The sequence below is a fragment of the Poecile atricapillus genome, chromosome 2 (assembly GCF_030490865.1).
Source record: "Poecile atricapillus isolate bPoeAtr1 chromosome 2, bPoeAtr1.hap1, whole genome shotgun sequence".
In the NCBI taxonomy this organism is placed as follows: domain Eukaryota; kingdom Metazoa; phylum Chordata; class Aves; order Passeriformes; family Paridae; genus Poecile; species Poecile atricapillus.
Genome location: NC_081250.1, coordinates 132,346,732 through 132,370,821, shown reverse-complemented (window position 1 = coordinate 132,370,821; position 24,090 = coordinate 132,346,732). Strand labels below are relative to the sequence as shown.

The 24,090-nt window shown below is 34.8% G+C and overlaps 1 protein-coding gene across 4 annotated transcripts in view; it reads right to left on the bottom strand.

Moving 5' to 3' along the window:
- VPS13B (vacuolar protein sorting 13 homolog B) overlaps positions 1-24,090 on the bottom strand; it is a 429,143-nt gene that overhangs the window by 205,929 nt on the left and 199,124 nt on the right. For 3 of the 4 annotated variants that reach the window (XM_058833661.1, XM_058833660.1, XM_058833662.1), the window contains exons 21-22: positions 18,756-18,903; positions 6,259-6,386 (exon numbers count right to left, since the gene is read on the bottom strand). In XM_058833661.1, coding sequence (XP_058689644.1) covers positions 6,259-6,386; positions 18,756-18,903 — 276 coding nt within the window. The remainder of the gene's footprint in view (positions 1-6,258; positions 6,387-18,755; positions 18,904-24,090) is intronic. The other variant, XM_058833663.1, reaches the window with a different exon arrangement.

The following is a 24,090-nucleotide window of genomic DNA, read 5'->3' as shown; positions in this document are numbered from 1 at the left end:
CCATATGTGTGATGGATACACTCGACCCCTTAACCAGACCAGCAGTAGCTCAGTAACTCCAAATGAGGTGAAGGCCAAGCTGTAGTCTGGTCAAGAACTCCAGGAAACCCACAAAGAGCAGCCTGACTCAACAGGCATCATGCCTGATCACGTGAGTAACACTTGAATGTGTTTTTTCCAAGACTTAGTTATCAAGGAACAAAGAAAGCTGTGGGTACAAGGAGTCTCTTGCACACCCTTCCCATTGCATGCAATTTGACTACAAGCCAATGACAGCCTAAGTGAACTGCCTTTGAGCTCTCCCTGCCAGGCAGGGTGGCTGCACGGCCGTGATCTCTCCTTGAGCTGGAGGGACACCTTTCAAGGTTGTTCTGAGAGGCAGAGAGGTCCTTCTACTAACAACAGATGTCTGGACGAGTTCAATTCAAGCATTCCCTAAATTGCAACTGGACTGCACACCAGTGACTCTCCCCTTGAGCTGGGATGCCTTACAGTGTTTGGGATTCCTCATCTGAGACTGAGTGTTCCTTCTGAAGTCCAAGGCAGAGAGATCCCTTAACTGCAATAGATCCTCAGTAAGCTGCTGACAGCATGCTAAATTAATACTAATGAAATCCATGTAGGTAATTCCTTTAGACAGAATGTTGTCAAAGTCTGAGAATAAGACTGGACCTAAACTCCATCAGGAGTCAAAGTCTGAGACTACGATTGGACCTAAGCTCCATCAGGAGTTTAGAAAGCAAGGGGATCTACTCTGAACCTCATAACTCAATGGAAGGATTTCCTTACTCTTTGTATTTCTTCTCTTAGATAAAAACGGTTGTCCAGATCAGATCCAGCTGCACCTAAGCCACATCAGAGATTTGGCAAGCAAGCAGGTCCGGTCTGCATGACTCAGCATTTGGTTTACCTTATCCTTTTCCATCTTTGGCCTCCATGTAAATAATGCCAGATTAATTCCAATTCTTTTTTCCCTTGTATGTTTCAACCATGTAGTACAAGATAGGGTGAACCTTGCTATTGAACTTCACCAAGTTACACCTTCAGGAATTCATATTAAAATCACCTTTGCTAATGCCTTTTCTAATGATTATTTAAGTTACTCTAAATCACTCATTCATGATAAATTGGCACAGTCAGCAGGATCCTAAATCTGGATTCGCTAAAAATTGACAGTATGTAATACTACAGAATTGCTTACAGATATGGTTGGCTTACCTGTGCTTCATTTAAAGTTTTATATGACTAACAAATTATGCAAAACATTACTGCAGGATTTCAAAGGCAAACACAATGAATCAATAGCCAAAGGCCATATTTTAGAGAGAATTATGCAATCATTATAATCACACAAGAAATTACCAACTTGAATGCACAAGGGCCCAGTAAGTGCAAAACTGAGTTGCACCTGTTGAATTTCTTGGAGGCAGATTCACAGCTATCAACTTCAGTGGAATTTGTGCACGTTTAATTCACAGAATCCGGAAATTTGCCTATTCACAAATTCCAGTGAAGGAATGGAAGAGTGCACCTAAGATGATGGAATTATATGCTGGACAAAAGTGAGAATGTGTACTACAGATTGCTTCACCAATCGGAAAGTGTTTCAAAATGCATGTAATCCAAATTCTTAAAATTAAACTACATCAATACATTTAATATATAGCATATATTAAAGCTATCATATAAATCTTTTTACACTTTTTAAATAACTATTAAACTGTGTGCCTAAAATCGTGAATTTAATGTAAGATGTGACTGATTTATGTAACTGAATATAAATCTGCAGCAGTAAATCTTGCATTAATGTAAGGATCTGACAATCCAAGGGAAAGAAAATGAAGTAATCTGCCAGTAAGAAGTCCTCAAGCTGGGGGTCAGATCCTGTTCATGGAAACCATCTGGTTGGGACCCTCCAAGCCACACCAAACACAAATGATCTTTTAAAAAAATATCCTATTCATTAATGCTTCGCAGCTGCACTGAGTGTTACTTCATTTTTCCATGGCAACATCCTTTCTGTTTCAAGGATCTGATTTCAGTTTTGGTAGCAACATGTTCGTTTGCCAATACTGAACACATTCATGTGTTAAAGAGAACGAATTATTACATTCTTTAAACAGGATCACTCCCTATTTCCATTTCTATCATGTCAAGGCCTATACATGCTAAATAACATGCACTAATGATAAACCAGTGAAGCAAGCAGTATTGCCCCTTCTAAAACATTAAGCAAAGCATAACTCTGTGCACTACACTTTTACAAACATATAAGCCTCAAAATGTCCAATGACTCTTGTATAAAAAGGAAAGTATTAAGTTACTGGAGTATTTTTAATTCTTATTTTATAAAAAATAATGTTGTTCACTAGAGAGAAGAGTGAAATAAATACTGCCAAAAAATTAGGTCTTGCTAACTGAGGAGTGTTGGAGGGAAGAAAACAAAGTGACTCCCCAAAAGTGCAATGAAGAGGGGCAAGTTGTTCAAGTCTTTACAGCTTTTCATGGTAGTGATAACATAAGAAGATTCCCTTTCATAGCTCACATTTTACAGCTACATAAATCAGAGGCACTGAAGATTTTCTACAAGGTGATGCTTGAATAAGGGTGTCTGTCCAGGGAAGATGCCTCTCTCTGAATTAGTCATCAACCCTCATATGTTCTCAGCAGAAAGGTAACGTGTTTTTCTGGTACAGAATATCATCTTGCAATGACCCCCAAGCTGCAAAAACCACTGCTTACACATCTCATGTGCAGGTTCTGGTGTGATCAGTATTGTAAGACCATAGCCCAGCCTCCAACATCCAAATTCATTCTACCATTTAGACCATCTGCAGCTGAGCCAGACATGTAGTGTTTGTTACAATTTTAAAAGGCAGAACAGAAATGCTTGTTCTGAAGGTAGACAAAAGTAAAAATGTTGTAAATGGAAAGCAGAACCCATAAGTAAAAGAACTAAGAGAGCAGGCTACCTGTACATAAAAATGACCATAATAAGGATCAGATACATTTTCTTTGACCACAGTGTATTGTGCTTCACAGTATTCCTATTATTTCCTAATAAAGCTTTTAAATATTTTAAAAAGGTTTTATTTAGTTATCAAAACCACAAATTTTTATTGGTTTGTGGTAAGTAACCAACTTAAGAAATAATCCTATCTCATAGTTGCCAAATAACTGCTGAGAGCTGTAACTGCTAAATTACAAATCACAGAATCTCTTCCTGACACCCGGATAATGACACAGTTCAAAGAACAAAAATCTTATCAAATCTGTCCCTCCTTTTCTTGTCTTTCTATGTTTCACCTTGTCAAAAATTTTTACAAGTTATGTGCGTTAAAAAAAATAATTTTTTCAGTGGTTTCAGGAAAAGGATTTATTTTTTTCAAACAAATTTGGGGATATTTAAAGGCATGTGACATACCTAAGTTTTATATGTAACAATTACATTCTTATGTACTTGGCACTTGTTACATTACTCATTAATTAATTTACGTTTAATACAGATCCTTCATTGTTCTCAATGGAATTCAGCATTAACAGCCAATTAAAAATAATTGTGTTTATACTGCTTCACAATTTTAGCAACTATTAGTATGAAGAACATGTGAAAAATGAGTATTACTCTCATACACAGTGTAACTGCCAAAAAGACTTCAAGGCTGCATATAAAATCCTAAAACAACTAAATAATAAACCAACATTTTATAATTAAATATGAAAGTCTTTTCACTTAAATACTAATAGGTTACCACAACTCCAAAGCATAAAACCTTCATGTAATATTCTATCAGAAGCAAGCCAGAGCTAGGGCTAAGCAAGTACCAGCTTTGGATCCAAAATAAACTTTCCAGTTACTTTGGTTCCAAACACATTTACTTACTCTAACTTCCACTAAAAGAATAATCCTTTGATGATTTTAAGTTATGAAGTTCAGTTTTATCTGACGACAACTACAGACTTTTCTGTTCTACGATCGTGTAACCAAAAGATCCAGGAACATGAAAATTAGCTTTAGGAAAAAAGCCACAGGGTCAAAATGCTCCAGCATTTAACCAGACAAATTATTCTAGAAATTTTCCTTTTTCATGCCAAATAATAATACAGAAAATCTGTATGAACTTGTAATTTAAATATAATTATATATGTTTAATAAAATGTACATTATGTATAATAAAATAAATACAATGCACTTGATTTGAAATACAGAGTCATGATACTCATTTTCTTATCCTCTATACATTGCCTTGCACAAATTTCCCATTTGGGCTGGTACTAAAAGAAACAAAGCTATATATTTGGCATTTGTGTCTTGAAACCATATTTAAATAAATTAGACAGAGGGACTACTAATAGAAGTAAAAAAACCAGCAAATAGATCTATAAATCCTTCATATTTCACAAGGAATAACTTGCACATTTGTATGGAAGCACATTGTCAAACTTTCCTGCAGTGCTTCCTTAGAGTCTGCTGAAATGTTTCTCTGGTAACATGTAATAAACTTCTGAGAAGATACTGGCAAATACCTTACAAAGCATAATTAAAGCATAAGGATGAAACAAAGCATGTAAGCTACTGTATGAATGCATAGGGGTGTTTAATTTCAACATGGATAAAAACTAAAAATATAATTTAATAGTCATAGTGATGAAAATAGAAAGCATGAGTACTCTACAAAAGAAATAACCCTGTAAAAAGTAAATAAATCTAGAACCTCAATCACCAGCAAAAGTACCCAATACAAAAAATCCTCTGCCAGTACGATCCCTATTCTGTATGTTAAGTGAGAGCAGCAAGGTATTAAAGAATTACACTTTGAGTCAACCCCTGCCATCAACTGTCATCAGTTTTCATCTCCACAGAAAGAAACGCTACCTTTTTTTCTTATCTAGTAACACACAAACTTCATGGTTGGTATTTTACTCATTCCTCAAAAGAAACTCAATTTGCTGGTTGCTCACAAAAAAGCATACCATGAAAAATGTATGAGCAGAGTATTATGGTCCTGATTCAGTTTTCCCCCCTTATAAAGGACCCAGCTCTTCTTCGTTGTCATTATTATATTATCACTTTTATTATGACTCAAACTGTAAGCTGCATTTATATAGGGAGTCTCACTGAGTAAGTACCACCCAGACACATAAAAAAATACACTGCTTCCTTCAAATAGATTACAAATTCTCTATCTTATCTAGACATTTTAATCTGCAGTGGAGAGAACATTAAGAAAGAAAGGGAAACAAGCAAAATACTCATGAAACAATGATGAAAGAGAAGGCTGAAAACTAAATAGATTTAATGGAAAGCATCTCCTCAACTTCACTATGCTCTGCAATCAGGTGACAATTCTCAAGTTCTTGCTCAGGCAAAACCTGAACTTTTAAACTTTCTAAAGTGTGAATTTTAAGTAATTTTTACATGAAAGAGGAGTCACACATAAAAGACAAGACACATATTTTGGGATAAGCCTGTATATAAGTAAATATATTTCTTGACAGGAAGAAAGAATAAGCATTCAGTAATTACTTTCTGTAGTAATGACAAAAAAAACTTTCCAAAAGTTGTAATTAAGACTTTTTTAGGCAGTTTTTGATGATTTTTTTTAATTAAAAAAGAAAAACTGCTATGATATCCTGGTGTACCATAAAATACTGATCATAAAATACTGATAGAATGAATGCCTTTAAAAGGCAAAGGTTATAATAATTCTAAATTGGACTCCTAACATGGCATGTATACTGCTACACAAAACTCTGCCTTTACTGATCAGCAGCTACAATCTAGAGCATGCTTTAATCCCAGCAGCCATCTAGTTGTCCTTCTTGAAAAAGCAGGTGACCAAGCTGCTGAGCCTTCACTGTGTAACAACAGCAATTGAATCATACACCTCCAGAAAATATTTATCATACACAATTTCCTCAAATAGTTTTAGAAAAGAAACATTCTTCAAATCTAACTGCAGTGTTTATAATACAGAAAAGTGTGACAAGCAATTTTTATTAATATGATTTTTGAAGGATCTTTCCCTTTAAATACAAAACTGTATTTCAAAGCCTAACATTTTAAAACCAAAGTATTCTTTGCTTAATTTACCCATAATCTTATTTTATTTTTTATTCTCTCAGAAACTACTGAAATAAAGCAATAAAACTTGTGAGCTCCTTTAGAACCCCTCTAATAAAAAGCACTAGGATGCATAAAAAGTATCATAAAGTTTGGAAACACATAGGGGTTTTTTCACTTCCTTTTCATCTTACCTGAAGTGTAAGGCACTTAACTGCATTCCACACTATTCCAATAAATTCTTTCATTCTTTCCTCAGGACTTCTGCAGCTTTCAGATGAGTTCAGCACGGTTTTCACAGGGAGTGACAAAGGACGAGATTCTAATGCAAACAAAAAATGTCATGAAAAGAGTATCTAAGTAAATAATATACTTACTGATAGCAAAGAAAAACAATTACTTTATGTTCTGAGTCTCTCACTGTGTATATCTCACTATGCACTCAATAACAATGTGTCTGTATTAAACTTCTCAATACAACTACACCAGTTAAGCTTTGTGAGAAATACAGCACAATAAAATTAAATTTTCCAACTTTTTCAACATGAACTGCTAAGAAAATATTATGAAGAATGTTTGACTTCAACAAATTAAGACAGTTTTCAAAGTGCGATAACCTATTTGATGATGCAATTGAAATCCAAGAGGTTTTCATATACATTGCTGCCAGTGTCATCTAAAGGTTTCACCTTTCTAACATTGTAAGAAATGACAGACCACATTAAATAACAGCCTTTAATTTGTTTTCTCTGAAAAATTCCCTCAAAAAATTTGCATATGCTTCCAAAAAAAGGCATAAAAATTAAACTGTTTTCTTACTTTGTCAAATTTTAAGATAATAAAGTATGAAATATTTCAGCAAAATTCAATGTTTTCTAATAAAAAGAGACATTTCCTTAAACTGTTAGTTATTTAATAACGTGAACATGAAAAGGTTTTAGAAGCATTAAATTAAATATAAGCACACTAGAACTTCAAATGAGGACTGTGAGTGGTGCATAGTTCCCTCTGACATGTTTTACAGAATATCCTCCTCCTTGTGTTTTGGGATACCCACAGAACTATTGTCAGCTAATTTACATTCCTAGGTTTGGCCTACATGATGTTGAGCTGACAAAACTGCAGGAATAAATTATAAAGACTTCATGACTTAAATTTAAACTGACTTGAAATCATTGTGTGACAAATTATATCTACCAATTTTACAGCTAGGAGAAATCTGTGGCATAAAAATTACAGAAAACTTCTTAAGACAAAATTATGCTATCAACTGAACTAAGGAAAGCAAAAAATACATGGTCCTTGATATGCATCACTGGTTCTTCAGTATGCAATGAAACATGCATATTTAAAAGTGAAACACCTAAGTGGTGAACTTCTGCCAAGAGAATGCAATGCTAATGTCACTGGATGAATTAATTAGTGGCATTTTCCCCATCAATGATCAATAATGTTATCAGGAAAAATCCCTCAACAAATAGTATTTCTAATCATCTTAAAACAAAATGTTCGCTTCATTAAACTGATGGAGAATCTAAAGATTTAGAAAGAGAGGTGGTCAAAGAGTAAAAGAGGATTTTTATGGCTGCAGTGTAATTAGTTCTCTCAGAGATTCCTGGCTCTAATTATGGATATGTTAGAAGGATATGAAATGAAAACTGCATCATGGCAGTGTAAAAAGTGTGACATTTCAGGATTGTTTGTTGTCGGCTGTTCTGGAGAGACAAACATGTAAATTGTCCATCTGGAGAAGCAGCGTGCAATAGCTGTTTTTTAACATCTCACATGGACAGCTTTATACCATGAAGTATGTCTTCCATCCAGTTTATGAATGGATTAAGTTAAAACAAAGAGATTAATCAAGGAATAGCTGTTCTCCTTTAATTTATTACCCCACCTCAATTCAGACCATCTTCTGTGCAGTCTTCTGTGTAGTCAGGCCCTACACTACACATACACTACAAGGTAAGAATCAGGAACAGCTTGAGTACCAAGAAATATTAAAATAAGAGTCAGTGAAGCACAGAACTCTGGAAAACAAGTGTGGGTAAGGGTGAGAATGGCATACAAAGTCACAGTGAGACTCTGGGAATTCCACAGGTAGGATGCTTCAGTTAGGATGAGTAGATAAATACAGTGTAAAACCTACATACTCTACAATGCATTCAGCAGGGACCATCAACATCCTGTATCACTTAACAACTGCGTCCCTCGTGAGTGGGATTTAAAGCTAGGTTTTGTTCCAATCTCCCATATTTTATTTGTAGGAAAACAAACAGTGCTAATTCTCTCACAATTAGCAGAATAGCCAAAAACAACATTCTGTGAATTAAAAATAAAATTAACTGACTGACGTACCTCCTCTTTTTCTTCATTTACATATAATTAAAATTTGCAAAATTCCAGGAATACCCACAATAAAAAGAAGCTTTGCTATAACCCCTCAAGCTCAACAAAGAGAACAAAAAACAGAAGTCTCAAAACCCAACAGACAGATAAAGAACCATTCAACCATAAACCATGGAAAACAGAAAATCAATAAAAAGTCTATCAGAGTAGAAAGAAGAAACAAGCAAAGTAACTCCTGAAAAGAAGAAAGAAGTACTTTTTTTTTTTTTTTCCCCTGCACTGTAAATCCCAGAATTTTGCCTGAAGGGATGCTGGGAAAGAAGTGTCTTAATTCCCTATCACGTAAGGAGATCAGGAGATGACAAGGCACTGCTAAGACACTGTCAGGTGTGGCTACCATGTGTGTTTGGCTAGTCTGCTACAGTAAACATGCAGACTGGATCAACCTCATCAGACTCAGTAAGAAAGTAATTCCCTAAAATAATTATGCTACTTAGCTACTACTGAACTGAAAACCTCAAAACATTTCCTGGCAATGTCATCAGTCTTGTGTTCAACCCAGGTGCCAGTCAGCAATAGCTAGATAGAAAATATGGTTTGTATGAAACACTTCCAAACTGATGAGGGGAAAAAAAAGCCCACCAGAGTGGGGACTGCTTCAGGTTATACCAGTTGAATTTTAAGAAAAAAAAAACAGTCTACAGGAAGATAAAATGCTCCTACTCTTATCTTTTGTTCCTTATTGTTTAATTGGTGCTTTTGCAAACATATGCACCACATCAATCACACATAAGCTGCCACACTTGCCAATTTCAGAACACATTGGTAATGAACAGACTTAAAAAAAATTTAAAAAAACGCCTCATCGAATAACTCCTTTCTCAATTTCTCGTTAAAGTACAGAGGGAGTTCCAAGTTCTGCAAAATTAATCATTAAATTACTCAGTTTGTAAGAGATGCCACCAAGCAAGACCTACAGGTATAAATTCCAGTTAAAGGTGTCTTTCTTATATAGACAAATATCTCCTTCTTTGTGATTTTTAGCTTACTGGGAATGATTTTTTTTTAGGACTTTGACCCAGAAAATAAATTTTGAAAATGAAAAGAAGCTTTGTGAAAATGACACTATTCTGTGCTATTAATATTCAGTGACTTAAGAAATTAGAAAAGGGCAAAGGAAACTTCTGAGGTGTGATTTGGGACAAATGGATATTTCCTCAATTAAATCAGTGCAGAAAAACCCACACATCAGAGACTTCCACTACTGAGCTGAAGAATATTGATAATCTGCAGGCACTGATGGCCGCATGCTTTCCTCTCGCCTTAGAGGTAGCAAATAACAGAAGGGAGGTACCTTATTCCTGATTTCTGTGTGGCACACAGGTCTCAATCTCTCTGGAACAAGAGAGACTCATTTTTCCTGTTCCACAGTGTGCCTCAAATCCCTCATGCAATAAGAAGGCAGCAGCTTCTTTCTCGCTGGAAAAGGTTATCCTGCTGCCGCCAAATCCACACTTTCAATGATGTCCAAAAGCCCAGCGCACTCCTCCTTCAGGACAGGTCCACAGCCAGCCAGGCAGGCAGCAGGACTCTCTCCTCCATCACATCTCATGACCCTACTCAGAATGTTTCTGTCCCATGACCTCAACAGGCTGGGTAAGCTTTCCTTCCAACATCACATCATCTGTCATACATCTTCTCACAATCCGGAAGGGAGCCACACTGAGGAAAATGCTTTTCCAGACTGCCCACAGTTACCAAGAGGCCATGACAGCAAAAAACATTGAAGAAAAGAAGAAATTAAAGGAAAGTGTTGTCCTACTACATCGCTCTTTTTCTAGGAAGATTTTTCCTCCACTAAAATTGGAAGCGGTCTGGATGGAATCAAAGTACTCACTGGGATTTCCTTAACATTTCCTTAACATGAAACGTACTCAGTTTCATGAGTTAGGTATGTCTTTCCATGAAAAAATAAACCCAAAAATACTAAGGTGTTTGCAGGAAATTCCCAACACCCTGAGGAACTAATCAAGGGGGTCTAAAGGATTAGAAATGAGATCAAAATTCCATGGAGGAGAAAATTCAAACTTTAAACAACCTCTAAAAAATCAAAATGGCATATATATATATATATATATATATATATATATATATATATATATATTTAACAGAAGATGAATTGTTTTCTTCGTATGTAAAAATCCCCAAAACTACCCCCTAATTAAACCCCAAACAGCCATCACCTTCTAAAAACCTGTAATTTTCTGTAAATGTTTTTGGGTTTGTGTATAATACTATATAGAAGCAAAAATTCAGTGAAACTTATTGCATAAAAGCTTGTTTATAAAAGCTTGTTTGTCCATATGTTTGTCTTCCAATTTTCCTCACAAGTCTCTGTATTTTTATACTTGCAACAAAACAGAATGGAGCATATGTAATTATAAAGATATTTGAAGGCATTACAAATCATCCACATTTTTGTATAAATATGTATGACAGCCAAAGAAATTGTGTTCCCAATGTAATACACATCCATTAAACAATTATGTTCAGTGATTCAAAAATAAAATATTTTTCAAACACAAGGAATTGCAAAAGCACAAAGGAATTATTTTTAAAATACTTTCAATCCTAATGCACTACTTTTCCCACCATTCAATTTCAAAGTTAATTAAAGCTTCTCTGTTTTGAGAAGCTCAAACCTGCATTTATCAATATTTTCTGAACCATCAGTACCCTTCAGAAGTCTTTCACTAATATTCACGTTTTATTTTTGAGGTGTCATAAGAAAAATTATTCCCCACAGTCCCATTCCTGGATGAATGATACTTGAACTATTCATTTTCTAAAAAGAGACTATGTTAATTACTTTTTGAAGTTTACACTCTCCATCAGAATGTTTGAGAATAAAAGCAGTACTTAAATGACCAGGAAGTCCTTTTAAGCTTATGAAAATATGTGACATATTTGCCAGCATACTGAATAGTCTTTGCATAAATGATTTCTTTACTGGCCTTGAAGCATTTTTGCATTCTACTTTATTAACAGTGCAGACAATATATTATTTTATCAAGATAATAACTTGAGTGACACACTCCCTGACAACTCATAAGAGCAAGTCCCTTACATGCAGTGAAATGGCAGCAGAGAGGTGCAGTGACTGCATTTGTGTGCTCACCCAATGAGTTAATAGCAGAATAAGAGTTAAAACACAGAGGCTTTTAACATATGTCAATAAACAAAGACAAATGTGATATTAATGTTGTGCAACAAGAAAGGATCTTTCTGTGTGAAAGTGTATGTTGGCTAGGGAATGTCTATGGTCAGCATTTTCTCCCACCAAATTCCTAATGATTGCTGCACTACTTCTGGCAAAAAATACCTATTTAGTTCTGGGAACATAAATAAAAGAGGACTGACGCTTTTGTACAAATCAAAACCAGCCATTCAGAGGCCAAACTGAGCTACTAGATTAGTAATTACAAAAATGTGATATTTGTGTGTTCATATCTAAAAATCCACGCCTGAATTTATCTTAGTATCACTTACCATTCTAAATACAATTTATACCATGAAGTAAGAATTTCAGTTTTTGGATCTGCATTAAGTTCTGATAAATGTGGAATTCTGCCTAGTAGTCTGCCTTTTTAAAAATACACAGAAAGTTCCTTAGTCTTATAAATAAAATCTAACAATAAACAACCATTTGTTCTCTCTCAACATGGAATTTCTTCATACAGAAAGAATGTTTGATATACTATATTGGCTTTGAGTTACTCACGTTTCTGAAATCCACAGAGTGAACTGAAGAAATGATGCCACCATAACAAAAATGTTCAACATTTTACTGGCTGACAAAACTCATAAAAATTATTTTTTTATATAGATATGTAACTGTCCAGACATTTAAAACTTTCTATAAATCACCTGTGCCTGGACACTCTCCTTCTAAATAATCCAAGAACTAAAGCCCATTTATAAAAATCTTAGTATTTTCAGGAACCCTAGGTAAATGTGCACCAGATTTAAATTCCTGATATTTTTATTCCTTCAAGTATTTTACTTAAACTATTTAGCATCTATTTAATTTCATTCATCTTCCCAAATTAATCATCAGTCATATATTTCATAGTAGGCATGAATAAACGATAATCATTCAGTTCACTGAGCAGAAATAGTGACCTACTAATTCAAATACTTCAGATAATCCACTGATTTCTCACCAGCCAGACTTCTCTCACATTTGCCAGGTTTTTGCATTCCAACAGCTCATTTTAGCAGGAATCTAACTATGCATTCTAGTTGGACTTTAAGAACAAAAATCAGTGACTGTATTCATTTTACTAAGTACAGGTCGTATTCTGCTACACTGGAACTTTTCAGTAGAAACTTTATTAACTTAAAATAAAACTTCAAATAAAGATATCTGTTTGTCTGGCATCAGCTGGTCCAAATAAAATAGGGATGTGTCTAAATTTAAAGCCTTGTCCTTTGTTCAGTTTTATGTAGAAGGTATTTAATAGTGGTTCAGAAATACCTCATGTAAACTTAGAAGGAATTTTAAGAATTCCTTCAGTAAAGCTTTCAAAATTGAATTACTAACACTTCCTATAAACCCCAAGAAATTCCAGTAATAGTAAATACCTAACAAGCAATTCAAGTTCTATTATATCTACACTATCAAACGTTAAGAAATGATTGAAAGGAAAGATGAGGATCTTTCTTTGTCTGGTTTCCCATGGAAAGGCTTATGGAATCCTATATTCCTTGCATATGCATGCAATTCATTTGCTTGTCTCGTAACTCCTTAGGTATTTGCTGGTTAAATTCAAAAGGGTAAGTATTTCAAAGATCCTATGTTTCTACAAGTTTTGGGGTAATAAGTAAGCAGGGTAAACCAGGAAGAAATTGGCAAAGTGAGCTCTGTCGTTATTAGAATTCAGGTGATTTATACAGAACAGAAAACATGAAAGTCTATCTAAGACAAATGTTCTCAGTTTTCTTGTTATGACACCATCCTACATTTACTTGAAATACAAATAGTAAACTAAGTATAACTGCATTTATAAAGCTTTCAAAGTCTTTAATTATTTCTCTTTAAGAACATAATTCCAAAGAACAAAATATCAGTGTTTCAAAACACCAAGGATTTTTCCAAAATACATGTTTTTATATCCTTTATTTCTCACCATATCCACATCCTCGTACACAACACACCTACACTTCCTGCAGAATGAAACAAGGCTGGATTCTATTCTCAGCTTTGAACTTGAAACAAATTCTGAATTTGTAGTGCAATTAAAAGACCAGTTTGCCATGTGAAGTGCAGACCTGGTCTATGAAAAATGTTGCTCCAAACCCACCACTGTTTAATTCTCTTTTGCAAATGCTCTTCCAATCTGTCCACCACACTATAAAATGGAGAACTCAGGCACTAGACATAGCAATAAAAAACATCTGCCTGCCTTTGCAGGCCTGATATACACCCATGACAAAGCTGAAATGCAGTCACCACCTGTACCATGAGCAAACACCTCGCTATTGCATAACACGGATCAGCAAAATTTTGTTTTACAAGTGTATGTTCAGCCATGGGACATGGCATTCAGTTTTCAGCTGCTTTCATAACAGGTTATGGAGCTTATTCCAACCAGAAAGTTCATGTCTTCTTAGAAGATACATTAAACTCCATTTACCTACCTGTTCTCTGGCTATAAAAAGTGTCAGCTTTCAGGATTCTGAGTGGCAAAAAATTAATAACCTTTTCAGCCTCTCTAAAGTAGCTTCTTTCATTAAAGGCCTTCTTCATACTCAGAGCACGTCTGAGGCTACTTTCCCACTGTTACTGAAAAATTTTATGCCATAGTCACTGGATTACACCTCATAAAATAGTGTTCAATTTTCGTCAGTGATATCATGGTTACTTCCAAACTGATAAATGTCAGATCGTGGCAGATGCTAGGGAAATTATATTTCATTGTCATGGCTAGAAAAAAGACCTCGCCAGGAAGCAGTAAAAAAATCCAAACCACAAAACCCCACACCCAGTTTCATCTTTGGTCATGGAAAACGCTGTATTTTTCAAACACAGTGAATATAATTAGAATAATTTTGTAAATATGAAAGAAAATTCCAGATTATTTTAGTAATGAACAAGCACGCATCTTGAATGTCTGAGAACAGACACTTGGGCTTAAATCATTATTCAATATTGTGCCCAAGACAGCTTTCAAAGATTGTCCTATTCATCTACTAGAGTCCATACTATCTTCTTGCATAAGTATGTCAGATATATTACAGAATTACAAACAAATACAGAAATCATTTTGCCTCTATCCAGACATGAGAGCTCTGGGTCTATGCACAGCTATAGGTCTGTGAATCACTGAACAAACATGGAACTGCTGAATTGCTGAGAATGGAAGAAGTGGACAGAAAAACAGACCTAACCTTTTTTTTTTAATATTCTTTATCCCCTTTCTTGTACACTACCACATCATGTCAGATTTAAATCATATATTCTATTATCTTATTCTGGTTGTGAAGCCTCTGTGGTCAAGAAGATTTATAAATAACTCTAATTTGAGACTTCAGAACAGAAACCCTGGATTTTCAGAGACAGATACCACATAGATAGTAGTTTTGCTCTTTTCCCATGCTTCATTTTTGGCAAGGTGTCAGCAGCTATTAACTAATAAACTGAAATCAAGATCAATGTTTGAAATAATTTACAGCTGTGGTTACAAACTGCATTGATTTAGTACATAGGGTTGGTTCCTAGCAGTTCTCAAGGGAGTGACTACTGAGATCTTGCTAAACTTGGAAAGAATTAATTCAAAATCACCACCTGAACAGCATGATTTTAAGATAAAATCTCTTTCAATGTGCAAAGACCATGCATATGTACATATTATAAATGTAAGATCTCAGTTTTCTGACAACTTGGAACATGTGTAGCTATAGCCTTTATGATTAATAAAAATGAGGTATGCAAGGCTCAGTGCCTCTCTTACAAAAGAATACTTTAGTGGAATTGGTAATATTAGACGTCTTAGATCTACAATCAATGTGGTATTCCTGCTATAAAAAAGTGAAAGAAATAATGAAAGAAAACTCAGGCAGAAAGTAGGTGAAATCAAAAGAGAGGAAATAAAGTGAAAGATGGTGGGATAGAGGGACCCAGAAAAACTAGACAGAGGAATCATGGGCACTCTATTTTTAGTTTAATAAACTATGGTCACTCATTCATGTTCCAACATATTATACAGCTGTAAAGAAACAAATTTTCAAAGAAAGAATCCACTGGAACTTCTCTGAGAATGAGATTTCACGATTCAAATTTGCATCCAGTCAACCTTTTCTAACCTCTAACTGGTGGATTTGTAATCAGAGACCTTTTATTTTGGTGACATAAAATATGGGTTAGCTTCTACTGTCCCCTGAATTTTCCACTACAAAGCCAATTTTGACAAACCTGGTATAAGAAAACTACAGAAAAAGACTCCAGCATCACATGAAGTTTCAGGAGACTCTACACAGAACAAGCTTGCATGGCAGTGAAGCAGGACATGACTCTTTTTAATTAAGAGAAATCTGTGTGGTCTACTGAAGTAGACAGAGAGCATATCTTTAATTAATTTCATTACTATACAAGGCATTTGCTCTTTGACATTCATTTTACATTTTTAGTCACACTTTTTGCACATAAATATCACATATTTCAGCTATATTATACCCACCATTTTATGTGCAGAGTAGAACAAATAGATAAACATTTTAAAACACAAGTGTGGCGGTTTAGGCTGGGGTCATTTTCTTCACAGTGGCTAGTAGAGAGCTGTGTTTTCAATTTGTCCTGAACACAGACAGGGTCAATCACACAGATATGTTTTTGCTATTGCTGAGCAAGGCTTACACAAAGCCAAGGCCTTTTCTGCTTCAAGCACTGCCACCCTGATGAAGAAGTTGGCGGTGCAAGAGAGACACAGCCAGGACAGGCGACCCAAGCTGACCAAAGGGATATTCCAGACCATGTGCCATCATGCTCAGTAAGTAAAGCTGGGAGAAGCAGGAAGAGAGGGATGTTAGGAGTGATGGAGTTCATCTTCCCAAGTAATGTTACACCTGATGGGGCTCTGGAGATGGCTGAACACCTCCCTGCCCATGGGAAACAGTGAATTAATTCCTTGTTTTGCTTTGCCTGTGTACAGGACTTTTGCTTTCTCTATTAAACTGTCTTTATCTCAACCCATGAGTTTTCCAGCTTTCACCTTTCCAAGTCTCTGCATTATCTTTTTACTGGGGAAGTAAGTGAGTGGCTGCTTTGCTGGCTGGGGTTAAACCATAACAGCAGGCTGCTCTTCAGCCCAGTAGTACTAGTGTCAGGCACACTGCCTCTCAAAAATTAACCTAGTAGACCCTCTGATATGTGTATGTAGCTTCACTTGAAAAAAATAGTATTTTTCTACAATTTTAACACTTGAAAATTAATGAAGCCAAATTCAATAGTCTCTTCTTAGACTGCTTCTAATTCAAAAAAACAAAATTCTTAGTAAATGTTATCTCTTGAGGGGAATTAACACCATCCTCTCTCATTTCATAGTATCGAATTCTATACTGCAAAATTGCTTATAGAGAAGCCAAATATCTACTTAATTTCAAAAAATCCTCAGCATCTAGGCTAAGCTTATTGGATAAACTGAAGAAGTAAGTGGTAGATAACAAATGAAATCTACAAATAAACTTTACATTTTTGCAGCAATGTGTAACTGAAAACAGATCTTGATATTGATTTCAAACTAAAAAGGTGGAAGCTGAGATGCACAGAAACCCCACTTTTGCTTCTATGACATTTTTTATACTTTATAATTTCATTTTATTATTTCTAACACACACAAAACCCCCCAAAAAAGTAAAACTGTCATCCATGGCGTTTCTAGATTTTGAACAATAATGTTTTCTTTTAGTAGAATATTCTGATGTGATTCACTCAAAGTGAAGAATAACAAATACTGAAGAACTAAAAGGGCTACTATGCTAAGCAGGTATCAGACTGGGACACCAGTTTTCAAAATCCAAGTACAAAGCTATTTTTTCAAACTACTTGCCTACTTTTTTATAAACTGGTTAAATAAATTAAGAAAAACTAATCTTGAATTTATTCATGCAAATAGCTGGATTTGAATGTCAAATATTCAAAATAACCAAAGTTTTTCTAGTGAAACACCTTTGTGCTTTGCAGGCAGAATTAACATCAAAAAGAAACAAATAATACCATTTATGATGTCGATAAAGTAGAACAAATGACAAATACAGTTAAAAGAAATATATGCTTGGTACCATCATTTTATCACAGGTAAAAATAAAGGAAATGCATAAATGAGTTGTAAAAATAAATGGATAAATGGTAAAAATTAAGGGTAGTCATGAATGAAATGTAAGTTCTCAAAATTAATCTGCTGTCTTACTACCAGTAAAACAACCCACTAATATTCAGCAAACAGATTTTCTGTTTTTTAGCCCCTATTAATCACAAAACAGCATTTAACTACCATTAATGAACAAGACTGTAATCTTAGTTTCAGCAGACAACATCTTGAAGTGCTTTATGATAATCTGGAAATAAACATCAATGCAAAGGAAAAGAGAATTTGCTCACTGTATTTCAGAAGGATCACTAAAAGTCTCAGCTGGAAAGTAATTTTTTTTGGATGACCACCTACTTTACTACTTGCAGAAAGTGCCATATGAATAAATACAATGCAAAGTCCAAGACAACCGTGTTATCTTGATTAGTGGTAATGATGTTTCACTTTAGACTCCTAAGTGGCCAGAAAATACTCCTAAAATAAATAATTTCTTGAATTCCATAAGCAGAAGTGCCAACAAATGCACTTTCTATGGGTGAGTGGTTTTGAAAACAGTAAATTTTAACCATTTATGCACAAATCTTGACTTCCATAGATGCCAGACTTTAAGCAATGTAAACAGATTGACTAGAAATTAGGGATTAATCACAGTGTGAAGTCTGACAAAATTATGGAATAAATATCAAGGTGCATAGCAGATATTCTATTGAAAGCAGATCTCCTTTATCTGATTTTACAAAGTATGTCACATTAGACTATCAGGGCTGCAAAGACAGCACTGGACAAAAATAAGAATAAAAATAAACATATATATGAAAATTATACATTTGATTATTTTTAATTAAAAGTTTTAATTTCTCTAAAGCTGAAAGTTGTTCCATAGTACTTGCACAGCTGATGCCGTTCTGTTGTGGGGACATGTTAGTAAGGGAGGTTGCAAATGCAGAATGGATAGTTTCAATTCAGTGATGTACCTGTTATTGTTTTTGTTTTGACAGGACTGCTGGCATACTCAGAGGCTTGATTTGACTGCTGCCTTGCCAAAGGTGCACTTCCAACTGATGCTTCATCCTCTTTCTTTCGAGTTACTGACACACCAAGTGGAACAGCTCCTACAGACTGCTAGAAAAAAGAAGTACCTTGTGAACCACTAAAACTCAAAACATATTAACACAGAATTATGGCATTGTCATGAGAAACATGTTTTAAACTACATATTTGGAAATGTATAGAAGACAACCTGAAACACTGGTTGGAGCACAAATATTTTGAAAACAAATTGAAATTAGATGCTACATTCAGATTTGCACTTGTAATTCTTTATTTCAGTCCTGTTAGTCTGAGGAAAAGCTCTATGAAAACAAAAAAATGAAATAAAACTAACTTAGAGTACCATGGTTGTTAGCCAACCAAAAACCATAGGCATAAACCTGGCTGATGACCAAAGTAAAATAGTTATCTAAATGTTTAATGGAAACTGGAAAATTTCAACCAGATATGAAGACCCAATGGCACTTGTTAACCATAATTAAACTTCAAAATAAAGGATGTATTAATATTTCTACACAATTGTGCTTCTTCCAAATTTTAAATATAAGATTTAAGTAACTGCTACTGATTTTGAACAGTTGTGACTTTCGAGCATATCAATAAATGAGATGCGGCTCAAAATGTGAAACTGCTGACATATACAAAAATACAAAACTGTAGGCATTAAAACAAAGTTTGAAGGATTGCATCCTTATTTTCAGATTAGAAAAGAGTGATGTGTATTAATCTACACGGATTCTGGAACAAATGAATAGTCTATCTGCTTTGTTGTTACTTTTTTTATTAATGCAAGCAAGAAAAGACAAAATTATTAAAAACAATTTGATCCTCATTGTTGTTACACAGTTGGCTATTAACATTTTGCTGTAACATCAGCTGCTATGTAAATTGCAGATGCATCCCAGTTGACAAAAGCAGAATATCTCTACCACTGATTTTGCAGACGGTTATCATTTAAAGATGACAAAGTTTTTTTCTGAAGATCAGACATTAGGATTACACGCATCTTAATTTTTGTGTAATTTAATTTTGTTCGTATTGGAGTGAAAATGTAATCCATATAACTGTGTAATGAGAAACCTCACACATTGCATTAGGAATCTCTGTGGGAAACAAATTCGTGTGAGGCGGGCAATGTGCTTGTAAATTTTCTCCAATAGAAAACAGATCATTGAATCAAGCAGTGTGCAATATGTGCACACATACAAAACCCCAAAACAAACAGAAAAATCATTTAATTGAAGGAGAATGGCTTCCAAACGCCTTCACCATTTTCCACTATAAAAGTAAATTAAAATAAGACAGTCAACTATTTAATCCTACCCCATTGAAAGCAATTTATATATATGGTGGTATGCAAAGTTAATAGAAAAATACTAATTTCAATGACAAACAGAACTCTCATTTGTCCTCCTCCCTCTTAATGTACAGTCATTAGCTTTGACTCCAGAAGCACTAAAAAGTTTTTCTAGAATACAGTAACATGCTACCTTGCCATACCCTCCAGTTTTAACAACAACAAAAATCCCCATCAGCTTTGAAAAGACAACATTGACACCATAGAAATACTTCCCACTTGCATACAGGGAGAGGATCCGAAATTTTGTAAACTTTCTTCAGACATTTTACATCACTTATTTTCAAAATCTTATAATTTATCTGATACAACTTTCATAAGGTATAGCCATCTGCAGCTTTTTCATGACAGCAACTGTTGAATCATGATTTGGCAATTCTGGATGTAACCTGCAAGAACATCGAATTGCCAAAGTGAAGCAAGAATTTCTGAAGAATGAATGCTGACAATATAGGACAGTCCAAATGACAATAGGATAGAAATACTGCATGAAGAAGCTGTATCAATTTCCAAACCACTGAAGAAATGGATCAGCAAAATTTAGTAAGTTACACTACTAGACAAAGAGTGAAAAACATCAAGGCTATCAGAGCCAGATAAAGCTGGAAAAAATTATGACCAAATATTGAGTGCTGATCTGGACAATGAAACAGCTGTTTTATCTTTGCTCACTGAAATCAAGCCTGATGTTGCTGCTGATGACGCCCAGTACAATAGTGTCAGGTTTTTGGCAAAAGATTTCCGGTTAAAAGAATCCAGAAGATGAAAGATCAGTGTTGAACTAGATGGAAAAGGATCATCAAGATTTGGGGTTTAGCCACAAACTGATGAGGGAACTGTGGCTTGGGAAATAGCAGATGACAAGAGCCCCACAGCTGTAGGAGAAGATGAATCTGATGGGAAAGGAGACATTGCAGGCTAGTGGTATCATAAGCATTTCATCACAAGAATCCAAAAAGCCAGCTATAAAGGATGATGTAGTAAAGCTTAAACACACTTAGTTGGGATTAAGTGTTATGGTCACTAATTGGTAGTGTTACAGAAGATAAAGAACATGTAACAAATTTCTGGAACTACAGCAGTATGGTAAAGTCAGTTTATTATACGAAATTTATATGCGACTGTTTTGTTGACACGAAGTCAAAATCAGATTTTGTTCTAGAATACTGACAGTTTTATCAATGCAATAAAGTTTGTGGCAATTATATATGGAATACTAAAATAATAACAATTCACAGAACTCAAAATAAGAAAGGTTGCTTCTTTTCAAATGTAATTATTACAATTAGGTTTGTAAGCAGTGACTGAAAAACTACAGAAAAGCAAATTTTTCTAAATTTAATTTTTATTGGCACAAATAATCTGACACATTACATACTGTGTTAAGTATGTGTACACAAAACACACACACATATATACTGTTTAAACATGCAAATAGATCAACAGATACCAATTTTTAATTTTTTTTACTTCATACTATAGGGTCAACATAACTTTGGAAATTATAAAGATCTAAAACCAGAGAAAGGCTGGGAAAAATAATAGCTAAAACACAGTTTCCCAAAAATACAACAGGCCAAGTATTTCCTGATTTATGCGGAGACATGCCAACTAACTAAAGGTAAAATATCTACGAAGAGGATTAATTTGCCTTAGGTGAATTAGTATTTTATTTTCCTTGGGATTTTTTGTAATTAAATATTTTATTTCTGAATTCTAATTTCTCACATAAATGTGAGGATGAAGGGACTGTAGGCAGATCTGGGTGCATGAGAAATGAGTTTTATGAAAGCTTGTACAACTGAGCAGACTAATAACTTTCATTCAAGGGATATACATATATACCTCCCTTTGTTTGATAACAAATCAAAGACAAAAGAACATTCCATGATAGAAACCAAAATATTATCACTGGGTTGTGAAATGTCAAGTTCAAAAGCTTGAGCCCAGAGCTGAGCTGCTGTCCTTGACATGGTACTACACCTAGATATCGCACACGGTGGGTGCTGCATGCGCACGGACCGATGTTTACATGTGCAGTAGCTTGCAACCAGCAAGCAGGAAGAGAAATCAATGAAGTCTTTGGAGTGGAGACAGATGGCAGTTCTGCTCAAGACATGGTGTTTATTGAACATCTAAGATCACTGTCAAGCAATCACTAGCTCAGAAAAGAATATTTACATTTGCTTACATGACTGTCCAAACTGTACCAGAATGAGCTGTGACAGCAAGGAGGATCCACCCTGTCTACCTCACAACAAGTTCTAATGACATTAAAATGCAATTGCTGCTTGTCTATCCAGTCATATTAATTGTTTTGATTTCTAAGATTACTAGTACACCTAAATTGTTTCAGAGAGTTCAAACAAAGCAAGGCATTAGGCTTAGTTCCCAATTAAAATTAAACAAATTAATTAAATTGCTTTAATTAAAATTAATTGCTAAGTAAAAAGACTTGCTTTTGGCGCACAAAACCACCTTCTTTCCTGGCAGGTTAATTCAGATGAAATTCCATGACTGCCTCAGGAAGGCACTTCAAGTATTGTAAAAGTGTTCTGCTGACATGAAAGACTGATTGATTGATTCCGAATATTTCCAAACTTATGTGATGGACTGGTGTCAGCCAACAAACCCCTCATTTTCACCAACTGATGAAAGCATTCCATCAGCAGTTTCAAGGGGCCTCTGAAAGCAGAAGATAGGTTTGAGTTCTATGCAGCTCTAGCTCCTTAAGCGAGAAGCAACTTGATTTCTGTATCCTTCAGAAACTTAAATGCCTTCCATAGCGTAAGAGAGAACAGATCCCAATAAGGATAAAAACAATGCTTCTGACCTGCAAGCAACATCAGAAATCAATATCTATTATAATTTGAGAAGTCTGCACACCAAGAAGATAACTGTGTTTACTATAGAAACATGCTTGTTTTAGCAAAGCATTTCCAGCTATTTTTTCACAGTAAAAAAGAAAAACAAGGCAACACAGCACTGCCTCCAACGGCCAACTTTGCTGCAACATGGAATAATCCTAAATTTGGGTACTGAAACTTCCTCTTACATACTGTCATTCATTCATTGCCACACATTATCAGAATCAAATAATTATCATTATTTGGCTCTTAAAGCATCAAGTATGTACAATATTCCAATAGTCATTCTAAGACAGAACAATTTAAAGGATCTACTTGTTCTATAAGAGTCTATTATCAAGTCAAAACGATAAAATTATTTCATCTTGGTAAAAAATTCCAGGGAGATCTCTGACTTCTGAACAAAGTACCACCTGAAGTACACCATCAAGATTGATATCACCCTCAGTTCACGATGACCTTTCCATAAAGCAGTAAACGGATTTTATAACAGTAAAATTCCTAAGATAATGGTAAAGAGAAAATGAGCAGAGAAAAAGCAGAGTTGAAGAAAAAAAAAGGTTGTTAATGACTGATTTTTTAATCTGCCTACACAGCTGAGGAAAAATTCTTGGGTTTGAACTGGGATACACAGTCTTCCATGGTGCATTTCTTCTTCATGAAAAGAAGGAGAAATCTGGATTCTGAAATCAGGTGTATTACATTCCAGTGTTTTAAAGCATGATGAATCTGGAAGAAGTGCAATGTCTTTCTCTTGGTTGTTTCTATATATGACTAAGAATGTTCACCCTGACCTCTTGGGTTTAGATCTACTCTGTTACTGAAATGTTCCTTAAATTAGGCAGTAACACATGAACATGTATGGAGCAACCAAAAAAAAGGCCAGAAATGTGAGCAGTACAAATCAATGTTACGTATGTGTACATACTTTTGGTAGTTCAGTCTTTCCCTAAAATTCCTCATCTTAGCTCACAGAAATCAATGATGTAAGAAAAGTTACAAGTATTGACAAGTTACAAAGGTTTTACATTAACA